Source organism: Delphinapterus leucas, chromosome 1 (assembly GCF_059928025.1).
Source record: "Delphinapterus leucas isolate spDelLeu-1000000601 "Yukka" chromosome 1, BTC_Dleu_Yukka2, whole genome shotgun sequence".
Taxonomy (NCBI): domain Eukaryota; kingdom Metazoa; phylum Chordata; class Mammalia; order Artiodactyla; family Monodontidae; genus Delphinapterus; species Delphinapterus leucas.
In genome coordinates, this window is record NC_143129.1 from 81852815 (window position 1) to 81871868 (window position 19054).

At 54.6% G+C, this 19054-nt stretch overlaps 2 protein-coding genes across 4 annotated transcripts in view; one reads left to right on the plus strand and one right to left on the minus strand.

Annotated features, from left to right (window-relative positions):
* Positions 1–1061: 1061 nt before the first annotated feature.
* Positions 1062–13172, plus strand: SEMA6C (semaphorin 6C). 2 transcript variants are annotated; one of them, XM_089915883.1, is made up of 20 exons: positions 1062–1457; positions 2122–2171; positions 3903–4074; positions 5632–5746; positions 6031–6094; positions 6250–6306; positions 6669–6770; positions 6996–7086; positions 7294–7413; positions 7593–7681; positions 8013–8230; positions 8515–8646; positions 8920–9072; positions 9313–9486; positions 9758–9904; positions 10197–10274; positions 10399–10454; positions 10634–10678; positions 11038–11133; positions 11525–13172. In XM_089915883.1, the coding sequence occupies exons 3-20, from the start codon at positions 3957–3959 to the stop codon at positions 12568–12570; spliced, it is 2901 nt and encodes a 966-aa protein (XP_089772009.1). In that variant the 5' UTR covers positions 1062–1457; positions 2122–2171; positions 3903–3956; the 3' UTR covers positions 12571–13172. The 2 variants fall into 2 exon arrangements, with proteins under 2 accessions (XP_089772009.1, XP_089772006.1); XM_089915880.1 differs by lacking the exons at positions 1062–1457; positions 2122–2171; positions 11038–11133 and having other exon boundaries at positions 2581–4074.
* A 1199-nt stretch (positions 13173–14371) lies between these two features.
* Positions 14372–19054, minus strand: part of GABPB2 (GA binding protein transcription factor subunit beta 2) — a 31538-nt gene continuing 26855 nt past the window's right edge. The window contains exons 10-11 of one of the 2 annotated variants that reach the window (XM_022564269.3): positions 18971–19012; positions 14372–15933 (exon numbers count right to left, since the gene is read on the minus strand). In XM_022564269.3, the coding sequence (XP_022419977.1) occupies positions 18989–19012 (24 nt within the window). In that variant the 3' untranslated portion in view covers positions 14372–15933; positions 18971–18988. The remainder of the gene's footprint in view (positions 15934–18970; positions 19013–19054) is intronic. The other variant, XM_022564268.3, reaches the window with a different exon arrangement.

Here is a 19054-nt window from a genome sequence, read left to right on the forward strand (position 1 = left end):
CATCCAATTCAGACATTCATCACGTCTCGCTAGAGCCCCAACCACCGATTGCGAACTCGGCGCGGTGCGCGGCCGCTGCCCGCCCGCTGAGATCTCTATTCCACTGACCCGGATCTCGGAGCAAGTACCCCGGAGCAGGGCTGGGGCTGCAGGGCGTCGGGGAGGATCGGGGCGCCTAAGGCTGGGGGCAAGCTTCCGAAGTACCAGAGGGACCCGCCTGGGAGGGTGCCAGAGCGATGTGTGCTTGGTTGACGGAGAGGGTCAGCGGAGTTGGGGTGCGTGGAGGGAAGAGGGGACCGTGGCCGAGCCCCGTCATGGGACTGTGGGGCGCAGGGTCTGGGCACCTCTTGCGACCCGGCTTCTCTGAGTCGCATCCCTTGGATTGGGGAGCGCGAAAGGGATTATTTGAGGCGCGCACCGTACAGAGGGTGGAAAACCTGGTCTCTTTCCTCTCCAGCAGAGAAATTAAGGCTTCGAGACCCGTGGAGAACTGGACCCTCTCGTTGCCCCTGCAGGGATGGGAAGGGGAACACGTCGTTCCAGACTTTGGTGTTACAGCTGCACCTCTGTCCTTGTGCAAGCGGGAGTCTGAGCACCTCCCAGGGGGTTGGCTTGGGCATAGAGTCGGGAATGGGGCCCCTGAGAAACACCGGTCCTAGTGCCCATATCCTTCCTTCACCCCACTCGCCCTGGGGCTTTGTTAGACCGAGGTCTCCCAAGGAGGAGAGCCCAGCTGGCGACTGCATCTCGAGCCCGCGGACCCGCTCAGCCCTGGCCCCAGGCCCGCCCTCATCGGTTCCAAGCCTCTGGCCCTGTTTCCCTGGCCTCGGAGACCCGCCTCCACTTCCCAACCCCCGCTCCCATCCCCATTCGGTCTGCGCCTGCAGGCCCCTCCAGCCCCTCCTCCCGCTAACGTGGCTCTGGGACCCGGTCCCGGCCCAGACTCTCCTACCCGCCCCTCTCGGAGCCCCAGATCCAGTGAGGGGGAGACACGTAGAGCCCCTGGCCTCAGGCCCACCTCATGCGAGGCTCTAGACACCTGGATTATCCTCGTTGGGGGCTGGGTGGGAGGGAGGGTAGGTAGCAAGCCTGGGGCTGAGAGCTAAGGGTGGGGGGGAACTGTCTTGGAGAAGGGAACGTGCCCGTTCCGTGAGGCTCCTTGGCGCGCCCCCCCGCTCCTTAGAGGAAGGTGGACTGGGGCGGGCGACCAGCCCGAGGGCTTCCTGCTATTGTCCCCCGCCCAGTCTCCCCTTCTCCATCCCTTCCCCAGCCCCCGCTAGAATCTGGCTTTGACCCGGGCCACTCCCCAGAGGTGGCTGCGGGGCCAGGAGGAGACAGAAGGGCTGTTTCCTCTTCTCAGCAAGGGGAGAACCTAGGAAGGGGAGAAAGAGCCGGCCAGGCCTCCCCCATTCGCTCCAAATGGGGGGTATGAAGCAGCTGGGATTGGTCCCGGCAGGGTAAGCCTTTCCCCAAGCCAGGGGTCAGATGGGGGCCGCTCAGATGCTGCTCCCTAAAATCAGCTATGGGAAGCCCCCTTAAAGATATGTCATAGTTAAGTCTAGGGGGCCAATGCAATGGCCAACCAAGTGTTTTTAGAGGCTGGACTAATCCAGTCTAAGGTGGGGGGTAGGGTGGAGAGAGATTGGGTGGGAGGGAGGCAGGGACTGCTCTCAGGGAAGAAGGAAGGGGCTGGGGGTGCTTGCTATCAGAGCATTTTGCCTAGAAATGAAGAGCATGCAAATGAGATGCAAATTAGCCTCTATTGTCCCCAGCTAGGGAGCTTTTGCTAAGAAGCCTGCTGGATTCTGAAGGTTTTAATGTGGGAGTGGTCGTCATGCCCTCCAAACTCTCCCAGTCACCCCTTTTCCCAAGACTGGTCCTGCAGTTCCAGGAGTTTCTGGGTAGGGGCCAGCCCCAGCCCCTGCCCTCACATCTCTGGGCATGAAGCAGCCAGCACCTTTGTAATCAGGCTCAATGTCAATGTGCCCCCCACTCCCAGGGCAGCATCTCCCCTACCCTAGCTTCATTAGACTTCTCCTGAATGTTCACATTCACTTTTATTGGATGTGGTAAGGAGGTATAGCTCAGCCTCTTCCCTCCTTCTGTCCCTTCTTCCATCAGGTCAGAGGTCTCCTATCCCCCTCAAACCCCCACAGGAGTCACCACCACAGGTAAGGAAAGGGCAACAGCTTCTGAGGGCAGGGGATGGAAACAGGCATGGCCTGGGAGCAGAAAGAGGGTCTGACTGTTCTCCCCACTTGCCTGAGACTGAAGTTGTTTCCTGGGTGAAGATACCAGTTGCCCAGGGCAACCTGTGGGGGGGTGGGCAGGAGGGGGAGGATAGGAGACAAGCTGTGTCCCTTTCTCTTCCCCTGGGAGCACCAACATCCGAAGCATGGGGCGGGGGTGGCAGAGGGAGGCTTGGCCTTTCAGCACCAGAGGGTCTTTAGCTAGCTGACTGCTCTGCCCCTGGGGAGGGGGTCATCATTAGGTGCTCCTACCCCTTACCCTCCTCCAGCTCTCTTGGGACCCCATCTGGCGTCAGCCTCCCCACCAGTGATGCTGGACTGGGGATGGGGTACACTTGGGTCCTGGCTCCGAGAGTGGAGTTGTTGGGGAGATGGAATGGGCTAAGCCTGGAAGCCCAGGGTCTCTTCTTTAGGGGACATGGTGGGACAGGCAACTAAGGATTAGTGAAGGTAACTGTCTGTTCACAGAAAGGAAGGAGTCTCACCCTTCCTGACCTGATTTCCCGAGCCTACTCAGCCTTTCACTTCAACTTCAGGGGAAGGCAGGAAGCTGGTGTACACCTCCCACTGTGGGTTCCAGCCAGGGTCAGCTTGGCTGTGGGAGGCTGATGGAAGCTGATGGGTGGGAAGGAGGGCTGTCTCACTGTCCCTGCCACCATATCTATCTCCTCCTGGACTTTGGGCTACAATCGCCTGGCTGTCATTGAATTATTTATATTTTCATTCCAAGGCAGTCCGAAGAGGGAAGGGAAGGGAAGGAGAGACATGTTCAGCCATATCGCCTCACCAGTATAGCCCCTTCTATGCCTGGCTCCTCGTAGCGGGTGGGTCTGCTCTTCCCCACATTAAGCACATGCAGTGGTTCTTTGGAGTCAGGGAGGGAACAGGGGGCTAGGCAGGCTGGGAGGGGGCACAGTGGTCGGGCAGACAGCTGCGGCCAGAGCTAAATTTAGCCTCTGATCTGGCTTTGATGCAGATTCATTTTTGGCTAAGACAGCCCCCCTCCCCCACTCCCCTCCCTACTCACTCAGCTTCTCCCTAGCCATGGGAAGGGCCCCAGAAGCGTGAGCTTAGACCAGGACAAAGACCCCTAGGCTGCCTCCCCCACTCTGTTCTTCCTCAACCCTAGACAATGATGGCTGCTTCGCAGCTGCCTCTACCAGGGCACAGCGCCTAAATTGCTCCCGGGTGCCATGGGGGTCCGTGAGGGAGGGGGGAGGCAGACATGGTGCCCTCTTCCTCCTCCCCAGTGCCAAGGAGTCACTATTTATAATTTTAAGGCTTCAGTGTCTAATTATAGCTGAGAAGAGGTTAGCAAGAGGGGGGCCACGAGGTGTCACCTACTGAATGTCCCAGGCCCAGTCAGGAGAGAGGAGAAAAGGCTGAGTGAGAAGGCTGGGAGGGGGAGCAGGCGGTTCCTGTCCTTACCTGGGGTCATGCTGGCAGGCTTCGTACCAGCCAGTTTGGGCCAGTTGGACAGGGAAGGGCCTTGAGTGACAGTGACAGCTGGCTGGGACTGAGGTAGTGCCAGAGAGAGGTTTCTTCTCCCTACTGCACTGGGTCTTCTGGTGATAGACCTGGGAAGGGGTCCGCCTGCTTCAGAAGGTGGAGGAAATATGGCCCCTTCCCCCACTTTTCTGTCTTCTCTTTCAGGGCCAGCATATGGGTGAGGGGGCACCCCCTGGGGCCTGAGCTGCCCCACACAGGATGCCCCGTGACCCCCGCTTCATGCCCTTGCTGCTACTGCTGTTGCTGCTCTCACTTCCCCACACCCAGGCTGCCTTTCCCCAGGACCCCCTCCCTCTGCTGACCTCTGACCTGCAAGGTGAGTGTTTGGTACCTCACCCCCTCTATATGAGCTCAGCACTCAGTCTTGGCAGGTAGACACTGAGACCCCTTGTGTGGGTGGCAAGGTGCAGGAAGGCTCTCAGTCTCAAGGAAGCAAAGAGCCTGACCAGAAAAGGGGAGAAGACAGGTAGAGTGAGCTGGCACCTCAGGTCCGTCACTTCTCATCTGTGGGCCTACTTCCTTCACTTCCGGGCAGCATTGTTCAGTGATAAAGAATGTGGACTCTCGGCCAGACCAGACCTTAGCAGGTTTGAATCCCTGCTAAGCTGCTCACTAGCTGTGTGAGCTCTTCAAGTTATTTAACCTTTCTATGCCTCAGTCTCCTCGTCTGCAAAATGAAGGTAGTCATAGTATTTTACCGGGAGTTCCCTGGTGGTCCAATGGTTAGGACTCGGTGCTTTCACTGTGGTGGCCCGGGTTCAATCCCTGGTTGGGGAACTAAGATCCTGCAAGCCATGCAGTGCAGCCAAAAAAAAAATACTACTAATAATAGTATTCTACCTCATAGAGTTATTTAGGGATTAAATGAGGTAATACAGGTAAAGTTCTGAGAACACTGTCTGGCACAAAGTAAATGAGTTATATATGTTTGCTATTATTATTAGCTACAAAATGAAGGCTTGGGACTAATTCAGTGGTTCCCAACACTTCTTACCTCCCTCTCCACCACGTTATCACTACCAAGTCTAGGTCCCACTGTGAGGGAAACCACCAGCCAACTTTTTCTGAGAAGGACCTTTATCTGTTTGCAAGTTCCTGTTATATATGCAGGATTTAGAGTAATTTTCAGGATGAAGGAATGGCAGTTAGGTTATTGGGAGTAACTGTTGGGGGATAGATAAGAGCAGCAAACACATGTGCCAGACGTGGTTCGAAGCACCATACGAATGTTAAATCATCTCTCTCTGAACTCTGGGGTCCCTTTGAACGCTGATGACTGTGGTTTCCATGATCAGGCCAGGTGGATGCTGGAGTTGGTCAGAGGAGGCAGAAACCTTGGAGGGCTGAGGTGGCCTGTGAAGAGCCTTGAGGGGAGGGTGCAAAGAGAGGGCTGGGAGAAATGGGGTGAGTAAATGGTCCACATGGGACAGTGTACAATGTGGGAGTGAAAGGGAATTGCTAGCCCTAAGGCAGTTCCAAGAAGGGGTTGGGCTCAATTCTGGAGTCAGACAGACCTGGATCTCAGTTGGGGTGCCTGCCACTTCCAAGCTAAATGAGCTGTGCAAATTTCTTAATGGCTTTAAGCCTCAGGTTCCTCATCTGTAAGATGGGGCCAATGTTAGTACCTACCTCATAGGGTTGTTGAGACAATGCATCTAACATGCTAACATAGTGCTTGGCAGAGGTTAAGTGCTCAGAGTTAGCTGGTATTACATTTATTAATAGCCTTATTAATAGCTTTATTAATACCTCACAACTCATCTCACATATCCATTTTATGTCTGTGGCTGGGTTTCATCTGGTTGGAGAGGGTGTTGAGGGAGTACGTGGTATTCTGGCTGGCCCTCAGCACCCACCTCTCTGTGCCTTCTAGGTATTTCCCCATTATCCTGGTTCCGGGGCCTGGAAGATGACGCTGTGGTTGCAGAACTTGGGCTGGACTTTCAGAGATTCCTGACCTTGAACCGGACCTTGCTAGTGGCTGCGCGGTAAACTGGCTGTGGCACCATTGTGGGGCTGACAGGCCTGCTGCTGGGCAGGCATGGGACCTGCATGGCCACTGCAACATCTTGCAGGGGACACATGCAGGTGTATAAGCCATGGGACATGGGCATGCTAGGACCCAGAGCACAACTGCCAAGTTGTGGAGTAAGGGGGAGGAGAGAGGGCACTGTTTGTCCCTGAGCAGCTGAACACGGGCAAGGTGGGAGGCTCAGGAGTTCAGGTGGGGATCCATGGCTTGGCTCTGATTCCTCCTTGCCTGCCTCTTCAGGGATCACGTTTTCTCCTTCGATCTTCAAGCCCAAGAAGAAGGGGAGGGGCTAGTGCCCAACAAGGTGAGGGGCTGTGTGGGAGGAGGTTGAGGCATGGAGATGAGGCTGGGAAAGTTCTAACCGGGATCAAGTGGGTAGGTAGAAGACTCCAAGAGGAGGCATAATGTGAGGTGGTTCCAGGTTGCCCATGATTTTTCCCCTTCTACTTCTCCCGCCAGTATCTAACATGGAGGAGTCAAGACATGGAGAACTGTGCCGTGCGGGGGAAGCTGACGGTGAGGAGTGGGATGAGAATCTTGAGGGAAGGAGATGACCCTGCCTCTAGGCTCTGTCTAAGTGGCCTCCTCTGTGCCCATTTCCCCTCACTTCTCTCATCTTGGTCCACAGAGGAAAATGTACAGGAAAGGGAATTCATGATTTTTAGCTTCCTTTACACACCTCACACAAAAGGAAAGTGAGGCTCTGAGAGGCCAAAGAACTTGCCCAAGGCCAGAGGACTAGGAGTAGGTAGCTTAGTTGGGACTTCACCCCACACTGCTCTGCCTGGCTCAAGTGGAGCAGCCCTACTTCCTGTGACCCCCACCCCGTCCCAGTCCCGGGGAGCCCCGTCACTGACCGAGAATTCTGGATTTTCTAGGACGAGTGCTACAACTACATTCGTGTTCTCGTTCCCTGGGACTCCCAGACACTCCTTGCCTGTGGAACGAACTCATTCAGCCCCGTGTGCCGCAGCTATGGGGTACAAAGGCGAGGGCGGGGCATCAGGACTGGAGTGGGAGAAGAACCCAAGCTGGGCAATCAGTTCAGTGGGGATGGACCAGCAGGGGTAGGGGAACAGGAGTGCCCAGAGGGGAGGGGTCAGGAAGGGGTGGAGCAAGGAGGCAAGGGGACATGAGGAAGTGGGCTATGGAGCCAGACTTGCAACACCCCAAGGGGTCCAAGAACCTGTTTCCTCTGCCTCCAGATAACTTCGCTGCAGCAGGAGGGTGAGGAGCTGAGCGGGCAGGCTCGATGCCCCTTTGATGCCACCCAGTCCAACGTGGCCGTCTTTGCAGGTATGCACCTGGGCATGTGAGCAGCAGGCATGTGGCCGGAGGGAACTCCCACGTTAGCCCCTTTCCTAATTTGGTCTTTCCCCCATGCTCCTGAGTGGAGGGTTAAGGTAGGGGCCAAGGTCAGGCCAAGGGAGGGGTGTGGGAGGCCCAAGAAGAGCCAAGATACAGATCCCTGAGCCCTCCCCTGACCCCACCCTACCCCTCCAGAGGGCAGCCTGTATTCAGCCACAGCCGCGGATTTCCAGGCCAGTGATGCTGTGGTTTACAGAAGCCTTGGGCCTCAGCCCCCACTCCGCTCCGCCAAGTACGACTCCAAGTGGCTCCGAGGTCAGGGCAGGCCTAGGGCAGGGAGGCTGCTCTTGGGGAGGAGGTGCAGGGGGCGGTCGATGGCAGGCAGATGGTGGTAATGGTGAGCATGTATGCAGAGGGGAGAGGCTGTGGGGGGCCAGGAGTTTCTGAACAGGTGTAGTTTCTCTTCCGTACCTTTCCTGTCACTCCCCCTTCAGAGCCACACTTTGTCCATGCTTTGGAGCATGGAGACCATGTCTACTTCTTCTTCCGAGAAGTCTCTGTGGAGGACGCCCGGCTGGGGAGGGTAAGGAAGTGGGCACCAGGGGTGGGTAGCTAGAGGGCTCTGCTGGATGGTGAGGAGCCAGTAATTCAGGGGAGATTAGGGGCTCCTGGCCCTAATCTCCACAATGCAATCCCCTGGACTCTGAGGCCCCCAACTTGGAGTAGCCCCCAGGCCTCTGCCCCCGCATCCTGCTAGGTCCCTCACCTTGACCCCCATTGACCGACCACACCCTTCCTTTGCTGTGCCCCTAACATTTGTCTCTTGGTGCTCTAACTCACCACATTGCTCTCACCCTGCTGGCCCTGGGGCTCTCTCTCACCGTTCTCCTCGTCTCCAACTCTCCCACGCACAGGTACAGTTCTCCCGTGTGGCCCGTGTGTGTAAGCGTGACATGGGCGGCTCACCTCGGGCCTTGGACCGCCACTGGACATCTTTCCTGAAGCTGCGGCTCAACTGCTCTGTCCCTGGGGACTCTACCTTCTATTTTGACGTCTTACAGGCCTTGACAGGGCCTGTGAACTTGTATGGCCGCTCTGCTCTCTTTGGGGTCTTCACCACCCAGACCAATAGGTTGGTACCAGACTAACCAATGTGGCCCAATCTGTCCCCTGCCCCACCAGCATCCAGGTTCCTCTCTCAACGCCTATTGATGAGGGCAGTGAGCGGAAGCTCCATTCAAAGCCAGTTGGCTGTTCTGCCCACCGTTTTTCTCCTAGCGTGGCCCCCAGGGGCTGCCCCACCCTCTCAGGCTCTGCCCTAATACGGTATATGAAGGGGAGCTGCCATGTCTTACCTAGGAGGAACTGTGCTGTCCCTTCCAGCACCTAGCCCGCATCCTTTTCTGGCTCCCTCAGCATCCCCGGCTCTGCGGTCTGTGCCTTCTACCTGGATGATATTGAGCGTGGGTTTGAGGGAAAGTTCAAGGAGCAGAGGAGTCTGGATGGGGCCTGGACCCCTGTGTCTGAGGACAGGGTCCCCTCCCCCAGGTACGCAGGGTGGGCGTGGCCTTTGTGGAGGTAGAAACAAGCAGTGTCTGCTCCCCAAATGGGATTATGAGGAGAGGGCAAGGTGTCCAAGGCCTGGGGAGGGGGCTGTAGAGGGTTGGCAGCAGGGAAGGGAAGCAGTAGTGTGAATGTCTGCGTGTAGGCGGAACAAGGGTTACCAATCATGTTTGGGAGCAGTGGGTAGGTGGTGGTCACAGAGCCTAACTAAGCCCCAGCTCCCTGCCCTAAGGCTCCCTCTTCCTTTGTGTCCACCAGGCCAGGATCCTGTGCAGGAGTAGGTGTAGCTGCATTGTTCCCCTCTTCTCGAGACCTCCCTGATGATGTCCTGACCTTCATCAAGGCTCACCCACTCCTGGACCCTGCCGTGCCACCTGCCACCCATCAACCTCTGCTTACCTTCACCAGCAGGTATGGGGCTAGAAAATGCTGACCACTGCCTTCCCCGCCTCAGCTAGTCTTTCCCTGACCCCACAAGGTAAATCATATTGGTAGGAGGAAGAACCCGTGAAAGTGGAAGGGAGAGAGCTAAGAAGGAAACACTGGGCTGGGGGAAGGGCAGAGAAGGGGGTACCCAGACACATGCGCTGTCCTTGAAACACTCAAGCTTCCACTGGTCAGGTTGTCCTGACCTGAGGCCTATCCCTCCAGGGCCCTACTGACCCAGGTAGCTGTGGATGGCATGGCTGGTCCTTACAGTAATACCACAGTCCTGTTCCTTGGCTCCAACGATGGGACAGTGCTGAAGGTGCTGCCCCCATGGGGGCAATCTGGGGGCCCTGAGCCCATTCTGTTGGAAGAGATCGATGCCTACAGCCCCTCCCGGTGAGCCCTTTGTCCAGCAGGCCCCCTGCAGAGCAGGGATGGGATGTGGAGTGGTAGATGGGGATATAGGGATGGGGTGGGGACTCCAATATTGGAAGTTGTGGGGAAGAGAGAGGGCCTTGGCGAGAAGCTGGACACTGTGTTGGGGCAGAGTAGCCCTATGAGTTGTACTCAGTTGCTTGTATGCCTCCCCCGCTTCTGTTCTTTAACTCACCCAGGGAAAAAGGAGCCTCACCTGCTCCATCTCTGATTCCTTCTGGCCTCACCCTAGGTGCAGTGGGAAGCGGGCAGCCCAAACAGCACGGCGGGTTACAGGGCTGGAGCTGGACACCGAAGGTCACAGGCTCTTTGTGGCTTTTTCTGGCTGTATCATCTACCTCCCTCTCAGTCGATGTGCCCGGCATGGGGCCTGTCGGAGGTGAGAGGGACCTGAGGTCAGGCCCTGTCTGGGTGGGCTCTGGGCCTGCAGGCACACAGGAACACAGGCATAGTGGGTGGCAGGGAAACGCAGGGGATGGTTTGGGGGTGGGTATCTCAAGCATTCTGCAGGTGGGCAGTAACCAGGGACTGGACTAGGGATTGGGGTGGATAGGATGGGAGTATCAGGCTAAGAGCCTCCTGCAGGCCAGGGTGAGAGTGGAAGAGGCAGGGGAATGGAATGTGATTAGGGTGGAGAGGGTCCCAGCCTCACATGACTCAGTTTTCCCTAGGAGCTGTCTGGCTTCTCAGGACCCATACTGTGGATGGGACAGCTCCAGAGGCTGTGTGGATATCAGGGGACCTGGCGGGTAAGTGAGAGGCTCGTGGATCTCCTGAGGAGAAAGTTCCCCACTAAGAGAGGAAGCTGAGGGCTAGGGTGGGGGATGGGGGCAAGATGTATACCTGCACTGAGCCACCTCCATTTCCTCCTAGGATTGATGTGCATCCAGCTGGGAACCAGGAATCCATGGAGCATGATGACTGCCAAGGTAAACAGACGCGGCAGGGGTAGCTGTAGCCATTGTTGCGCATGGCTCTGATGGCCATAGACACTATCCCAGGTGTGGGCTTTTGTCTTTCTCTCCTTCTGTGGTACAGTCATGCCCATCAGTTCTTCATGAGGCTTCCCTCTGCCCCTATCTTCACCCTCTCTCTCCCTTTTTCATAGATGGAGCTACTGGGAGTCAGTCTGGCACAGGGGATTCTGCTTATGGTGAGTTCTACTGTCCCAACTTCACCTTGCTCAGCCCACACTCACCCAAGTCTGTGCCCCATGGCAGCAGCAGACCAGCACCCTGGACACCCTGAGAGAGTCTCAGAAAAGGGTTAGCATCCTCCAAATACCTAGCATATAGCTCAGTGCTTGGCACATAATAGGGTGCTTAACAGATAGTTTTTGAACAAATAAATGAAAGAGTGCCTTGCATAGTGAGCCCTCGCCCATTTCCAGAGGAAAATGAAGGCTGCACTTCTGGACCTTTGGGCTCCAAAGGGGGTGCGGGAAGCCACTCAATGGGTATCAGAGGTGGAGAGCAGGAGCCTCACTGGCTCTGACCTGGTCTCTGTCACCAGTGCTTCTGAGTCCTGGCCCTTCCCCTGAGACCCCAAGCCCCCCCAGTGATGCCCACCCCCGGCCCCAGTCTTCCACTCTTGGAGCTCACACTCAGGGTAAGGGGGCTGGCTGGGAGGGATGCTGATTCTTGAAGAATTCTAAGCCCCTCACTGATCGCTGTTTGGTGCTCACTAATAATGCCTGTTTGGAGCCTCCCCTCCCAGCCCCGCCTCCCTCAGCACGGGCAGAGTTTGGCAGTTGTTCTTGGCATGGCTACAGGGGCCAGAGCTGGGATGGGGACTCCCCAGGCCCAGGCTCTAGCTTGCGTGTGAAAGGTAGTTCGGTGGGTTGTGTGTGTTGAGGGGTCAGGGGAGGTGATTCCTAAAGAGGGTCAAAGCTGCGTTGGAGCTGAGCAGCAGCAGGAGAGAGGCGACACTTCGGAACCTGCCATCCCGCTGGCCCACCTTCCCTGAGCCTCCCTCCTCCCTCCTTCCTCTCGGTCGTCAGGCGTGCGACGGGACCTCCCGGCAGCCTCAGTCTCCCGCGCCGTCCCCATCCCACTCCTCCTGGCCTGTGTGGCCGCAGCCTTCGCCCTGGGCGCCTCGGTCTCTGGCCTCCTGGTCTCCTGCGCTTGTCGCCACGCCCACAGACGTCGGAGCAAGGATATCGAGACTGCGGGGCTCCCGCGCCCTCTATCCCTTCGCAGCTTGGCCCGTCTGCACGGGGCGGGCCCAGAGCCGCAGCCAACGTCCAAGGACGGAGGGGGCGCACAGACACCCCAGCTCTACACCACCTTCCTGCCTCCTCCCGAGGGAGTACCCCCGCCGGAGCTGGCTTGCCTGCCCACCCCGGAGTCCACGCCGGAGCTGCCGGTCAAGCACCTCCGCCACGCCGGGGGTCCCTGGGAGTGGAACCAGAACGGGAACAACGCCAAGGAGGGCCGGGGCCGCGCCCGGGGCGGGAACACGGCGGGCGGCCCCGCGCCGCGCGTGCTGGTGAGGCCGCCGCCGCCCGGCTGTCCCGGGCAGGCCGTGGAAGTCACCACCCTGGAGGAACTGCTGCGCTACCTGCACGGCCCGCAGCCGCCCAGGAAGGAGGTCGAGCCCCCGGCCGCCGCCCCTTTCACCTCGCGGGCACTGCCGCCCGAGCCCGCCCCCGCCCCCACCCTCTTTGCCGGCCCCTGCCTGCTCCCCCGGGACTGTGCCACGCCTCGGAGGCTGGACGTGCCCCCGGAGGGCAAGCGCCCGGCCCCCGCCACCCGGCCTGCTCTCTCCGCCCCAGCTCCCCGGCTCGGGGTGGGCGGCAGCCGGAGGTTGCCCTTTTCCACGCACCGTGCACCCCCCGCGCTGCTCACCCGAGTCCCCTCGGGAGGCCCCTCCAGGTACTCCGGGGGTACCGGGAGACACCTCCTGTACCTGGGCCGGCCTGAGGGGCACCGGGGCCGCGCCCTGAAGAGGGTGGACGTCGAGAAGCCCCAGGTGCCCCTGAAGCCTCCCCTCGTCGGGCCTTCCTCGCAGTCGGCCGTCCCTAGTGGCAACCATTTTAACTTTTAAAGGGAGCTGCTCCAAGGCCTCAAATGGTACCCTCGAGGCCCATGCCCTCAGAGGCCGTGAGCGTGGACGCATCTCCAAGGACAGATCACATCCCTCTCTCCTTGTTCCACACCTGCAGCCTTCCTGGACTCTGAGAGTCTCCCGGGGTCCCCGCCCGCCCCGGGTGTATTTATTGACTGCCGACTGTCTTTCCCCCTGTCCTCGAGAGAGGAGTGGGAGGTGAGAAGCTCGCCCCCTCAGTGAGCCAGCTTTTCGGGGGGAACTGGCACACTCCTACTCCCCCACCTCCCTCAGCCAAGCTGCCTTAACTCGCCCCTCTGGGCCTCCACAGACTGGGCCCCGGGCGGGCCGCACGGCGGACGGACGGGGCTGCGCCACGCCCGTTGTGTACAGTCCTCGGGCCTCCTGGGACGTGCCTCCTCCTACTGTGTAGGAGCCTCCCCTTCCCAATACAGCTGTGTCCCCGAGCCGCTGCCTGACTTTACTCGCGGAGGGGGCGGGGCGGGAGTCGGTCGGCTGCTCTGAGCCCTTTTTCTCCAGAATCTCTGCCTTCAACTTGGCCTTGAGCTCTCTCCCGAGTAATTGGGATGGCTGCGCTCCCACCGGGGTTTATCATGAAAGATTTCCTGAAGGAGGCAAGCTAAGAAATGGTGCGTGGAGATGAACCAGGGCCCAGGAGACCCCGGGTAGAATTTAGGTGGGGTTAGGGAGGGTACTCCGAGCACGTTTCTGGACCGAGATAAGAGGGACTTTTTCGTAGAATGCTTTATGGGGTGGGGGGAGGGTATTTTTGGAGAAATAAAACGAAGCTGCAGCGTAAGTGACTGAAGTTTCACATCAGGAAATCTTGTCATAAAGGGAATTTGGCTGGAAAAACCTGGGTCGCAAGAGGGGTAGGCTGCAAAAAAAACCCCAGCAAAGTACTGGTGAAGTTAGGGGTTTGCCCCAGCAGTTCCCTAAGGAGTTCCCCTTCGCGGAGCCAGAGGGGTGCCGAGAAGCGCATTTTATTGCACGCATGCGTAGCCTCCTCTCGCGGACTCCCGGGCCGCACTCGAGCCCTGCGCGCCGAAGATCAGCTAGCGTGTGTCGTAAGGTTCCTCTGGTCCGGGCTGGGTGCAGATACCTGTCCGTTACTCCCGGGGGCCAATGAGAGGGACGAGCAGGACGGCCTGCCCCGCCCACTGCCTGGACCTAAAGACCTCGCGCGGGCGGTGGCTGCTTTTGCGGATTTACAAGTCTCGTTTTTACCGGCGCGTGGCGGGGATACCCACCGGGTTGGAGCCCTAGGCCGCCCTGCCGCTGGCGCCTCCTGGAGGCCAGACCACGCCTTGCAGCTAAGGAAGCCTCGCCAGTTCCTCTCCGGGTTTTTTGCCTAAAAGCCCTCGACAGGAATCCGCTGGGAACAGTTTGAAGAACCCTGAGATGGTTTCTAGCTCCGCCCTTTACTGCTTGTGATCCTGCCTAGTCAAAGCTCTACCCTAAGCCTCCGTTTCCTCACCTGAAAAATGGGGTTGAGAGGCTCAAGTACGATAATGTACGTGAAAACCCTTTCTAAAGGAGAAAACATGGTATCTTGTGAGATGGCGGTTACTTCAAACTCACCCTGGGCTATTATTCCTAACTTTGCGATCTGCTTCTACTCAGCAATCCGTTTCCCTTTGTATCCTTACAAACTTCGTTTATAGATTTTACCCTCAAGGTTTTTAAATGCCCTCTGAACACTTCTCACACATCGGATAGCTTGTTCCATCAAATCTGGCTGTCCTCCAGAGTCTACCCGCTTTCTGCTTGGAGCTTGTTTCACCGGGTTGGAGAGGTCCTTTAGATCTCAATTTTTTCTCACTGGATGCTTTACTTAAACCGAGATACTTTGAAATCATTGATAGTTGCTAGATAGTGGAGGAGAGAAAGGAAGAAGTAAAGAATCTTTCCAGTCACCTGACTTCATTATCCTTTTCAAACCAAGCCAGGACAAAGAAAAATTCTAAGACTGCAACCTTTCATAGCCCTCTAAGGGCCAAGTCTCACAGATACTTCACTTCTTGCCCTGAAGGTGGTCACAAAGGGGTAAAAGATCCTCAGGTTCAAATGTAGACCCAAAAGAGAAGTACAATCGAAATTTAACAATTTACAGGTTAAAGTCCTGGTTTCAGTTTAATTGTAAAGGATGTTCATTTATTAGTATTTCTAAACTATGGGGACTTTCCTGGTGGTCCAGTGGTTAAGAATTCGCTTTCCAGTGCAGGGGACACTGGTACAATCCCTGGTCGGGGAACTAAGATCTCACATGCTGAGGGGCAACTAAGCCCATGTGGCAATGAAAGATCCCGCCTGCGGCAACTAAGACCTGACGCAGCCAAAAATAAATATTAACAAACAAAAACACTATGGCAACTTCTCTAGCCAAGAACGCCTAAGCTGGACTCTCAGAACCTTCTCAGGGCTAGTGAAAGCAACTATGTTGCAGTGAGAGCAACAGTCCTTGGACTCTGCCCCTTAATAATTTTATGGGTGACCTTGGCAATTCCACTAACCTCTCTGCGCCTCAATTTCTTTTGTAAAGTATAGAAAGAACATATGCCAACATGGGGTTTATAAAGCACCATATAAATATATAGGCTTAAATTAAGTGCTTTGTGGGAAACGGTTATTTGCCCAAAATAGACTATTAAGAATGCAATTCATTAGCACTCATCCTGAAACACCTCATCCTGACAGCAGTGAATAATAAATTAGGGATAAACTGAAAGAAATTATTATCACTATCAACACAGGGATAAACATGATCCTAACTCAGGAATCTGCTGATAGTCTTTTTTAAAAAAATACATTTATTTATTTTATTTATTTTTGGTCATGTTGGGTCTTCGTTGCCGCATGCAGGCTTTCTCTAGTTGCGGTGAGCAGGGGCTACTCTTCGTTTTGGTGCACGGGCTTCTCATTGCGGTGGCTTCTCTTATTGCTGAGCATGGGCTCTAGGCATGCGGGCTTCAGTAGTTGTGGCATGTGGGCTCAGTAGTTGTGGCTTGCGGGCTCTAGAGCGCAGGCTTGGTAGTTGTGGCATATGGGCTTAGCTGCTCCGCAGCATGTGGGATCTTTGCAGACCAGGGCTTGAACCCATGTCCCCTGCATTGGCAGGCAGATTCTTAACTACTGTGCCACCAGGGAAGCCCTGATAGTCTTTTTCTAAAATTAGGATATTAGCTCAAACGTTGTCTTTAGAAAAAACAGAGTGTGCCAACAGGATAAAGTTGTCATCCTGAGGGATTTCTAAGCTGATTTCTCAGAGGTATCCTGGGAGGTTATGGAGAAACCAGGGCCCCAGTAGGCAGAGTCCAACAGCTTGTATAAAGCTTTGGGGACCTGAAACACAGAAGGTTCCACAGTCACAAAACTTGAAAAGCTGTTCAGCATCTTGGGTTCTTTGGTAGCTAAGTCATAGGGGCCTGAGCTATTATCTCTCAGATTTATGTCTCCTTGATGCTACTACCCCCCACTTGGGAACCACACAGGTGTGAGTCACTCTCTGTTACTTAATCCAGCAGTTGACCCTTCAGAACTGTTGACTCATAAGAATTTAAGGTCACATGTATGAGAGTAAGATTGAAGTACATGGATAAAATATGAAGTCTATGAATCCAAAAGATCACCTATCTTTACCAGGTGTATTAGGGTCCCAAGAGAAAATAGTTGACATGCTCAAAATAATGAAGGGCTCCTTTTAAAAAGTGTTGGCAAGGGATAGGTCAGTAACTGGAGGCTAGGAACAGCCTTACACCTGAAAGGACAAAGGGAGGTAATGGCTACTGAGACTTGGAAGGAGAGATTGCATTGAGTGGGGCAGTGGCCTTTAATCAAAGGATACAGCTAGGTCCAGGTGACCCCAAGGGAGGGAACCTGGGAAATCAATACACTGATTTCAGTCTTTTGTCTCCATCCAGTCTCCTGCCCAGAGCTCCCTACTGACTGAATCCAACTGGAAGCCAAAGCACAGGGAACCCGTTGATGAAATTCATACAGGTTAGCCTCCCAGGATAGAGAACGAGATACAGTAAGGAGGAAAGTGACCTAAAGGAAAGACAGAAGAATCCAGCACACCTAGAGATGAAGACCCCATCCATTTCCTGCAAGAGAGGTTATCTTTGACTCTCCTTGCTCAAGTGTTGCTGACCAGCAGCTTTATGAAGATGCCTCCTGAATTAGTTTTGGAGCAAAACTTACTTTGGGGATTTTGCTAGAAAGGCTGCTTGGAGAATTTACTTCTCTCCAGTTTCTTAACTGCAATTTGAGATGAATTAAGCTGCCCAAAGTCAAGTGAGATGGTATTGTGACTAAAGGATAAACTACAGAGGAAAAAACACTACTAACTCTATGTAGAAACTGTAGTTTTAGAAAGAAAAAAAAAATTTTAAGCTGAGGGACTTGGGGCAAAGTCACAGCCTGTTTTTTAATATCTACATAATGAAGATAATACACACCTTGCAAGATAGGTATGTTTGTGTGCATGCAAAGTTCCTAGCTCATTGACGGACACGTAGCACAAACTAAAAGCATGTTATTATTTATGATATTGGCCTCTCTCTAAAATATCATTTTACTTTACAGTAAGAACTTTCTTAAACTTTAGGACTGTTTATGGTAGCAGAGTGCAGCCCCACACCTGGCTCAGGGGTCCCCTATAGTCTAAACTTACTGTTAGCTATCAGACATCTTGCAGAAACTCCTACATAGGTGTAATTATCACTAGGCTGCTCCCACTTCAACCTTCTCTTGTATTTTCTACCTACTGATCTTGGAGTAGAGGGCTCACTTTCACAGAGAGAGAAAATCTTAGGCAAGTTGCCCTAGTTCATGGTTTTTTCCATCATTTAAGAATATTTACCCTTCAGAGAACTCTAGGTTCCTAACTCTCCAATTCCCTTCCAACTTTCCCATATGCCTGATGATTTTTCTTACTGGGATTTTTTTTTTTTTTTTTGGCTGCACTGGGCCTTTGTTGCCGCATGCGGGCTTTCTCTAGTTGTGGTGAGCGGGGGCTACTCTTTGTTGCGGTGCGCGGGCTTCTCATTGAGGTGGCTTCTCTTGTGGAGCACGGGCTCTAGGCGCGCAGGTTTCAGTAGCTGTGGCACGTGGGCTCAGTAGTTGTGGCTCCTGGGCTCTAGAGCGCAGGCTCAGTAGTTGTGGCGCACGGGCTTAGTTGCTTCGCGGCATGTGGAATCTTCCTGGACCAGGGCTCGAACCCGTGTCCCCTGCCTTGGCAGGCAGATTCTTAACCACTACGCCACCAGGGAAACCCTCTCGCTAGGATTTTAATTCAACACTTTCAGTTCTTTGCTTCTCAAGGCTTTTTGAGTTCCTGCTCTTTTTCTCTAGGCAGAGCAAAGACCATATATACATTTATGAGGTACCTGCCAGATGCACCTTATAGTTAATATGTACACAGTACTGTTTACCAAAAAGCAATTATCCACATGCAGCCTAGTACATGGTAAGCGTTCAATTTCCTAAATATTGACTTTGAGAGCTTACCTGGAGATTCTAATGTTGAACACTGATACTTATATGTCCTTGACTTTGGTTTTACCCTCATTTATTTATTTATTTTAAATTTATTAATTTTATTAATTTTTTAATTTTTGTCTGTGTTGGGTCTTTGTTGCTGCAGGCGGGCTTTCTCTAGTTGCGGAGAGCGGGGGCTACTCTTTGCAGTGCGCAGGCTTCTCATTGCGGTGGCTTCTCTTGTTGCGGAGCAGGGACTCTAGGCACGCGGGCTACATTAGTTGTGGTGCGCGGGCTCTAGAGTGCAGGCTCGGTAGTTGTGGCGCACAGGGTTAGTTGCTCCGCGGCATGTGGGATCTTCCCGGACCAGGGCTCGAACCCGTGTCCCCTGCATTGGCAGGTGGATTCTTAACCACTGCTCCACCAGGGAAGCCCTACCCTCCTTTATCTGAGAAAGGCATCTTTATTGCCGATGGAGCAGCTTTTGAGAACACTATACACTAGACGGGAACACCCAAGTAGCCAGCCAAGTGGGTCTGTTCAACCCTGGCTATCAACAGGGATTGCGCCACAACCAGACTGCTACCCATATTTACTTAATAAATATGTGCTGAATTAGACTGAGATAACAACAAGCACCTTATTAACTAAGAGTAGCTTAGAAGCCAGCAGAGCAAATGCACTATGTCCAAGCCTCCCTGGGCCTGATGTTCTTCCCGTACCCTGCCCCTTATCTTGGCATTGACTTAACTCCCACACAAGGCACAGAATCATTTACTTCAGCTACTATTCTCTCTTGGTTGTTTGCTTTTAGGGAATGGAGTGGGGGATAAAAGAAGGAAAGAAGATGTACATTAATAAGCCAGTCAAAAGTTCTCTCCATTCTCACTTCAGTTCTTACCTCAACTTGCTCTGCCTCTTAAGAATACCAGCTGAGGAGTAGCTAGATAAGGAAAAGGTAGAGAGTGTGAATGGGTCAGAAGAG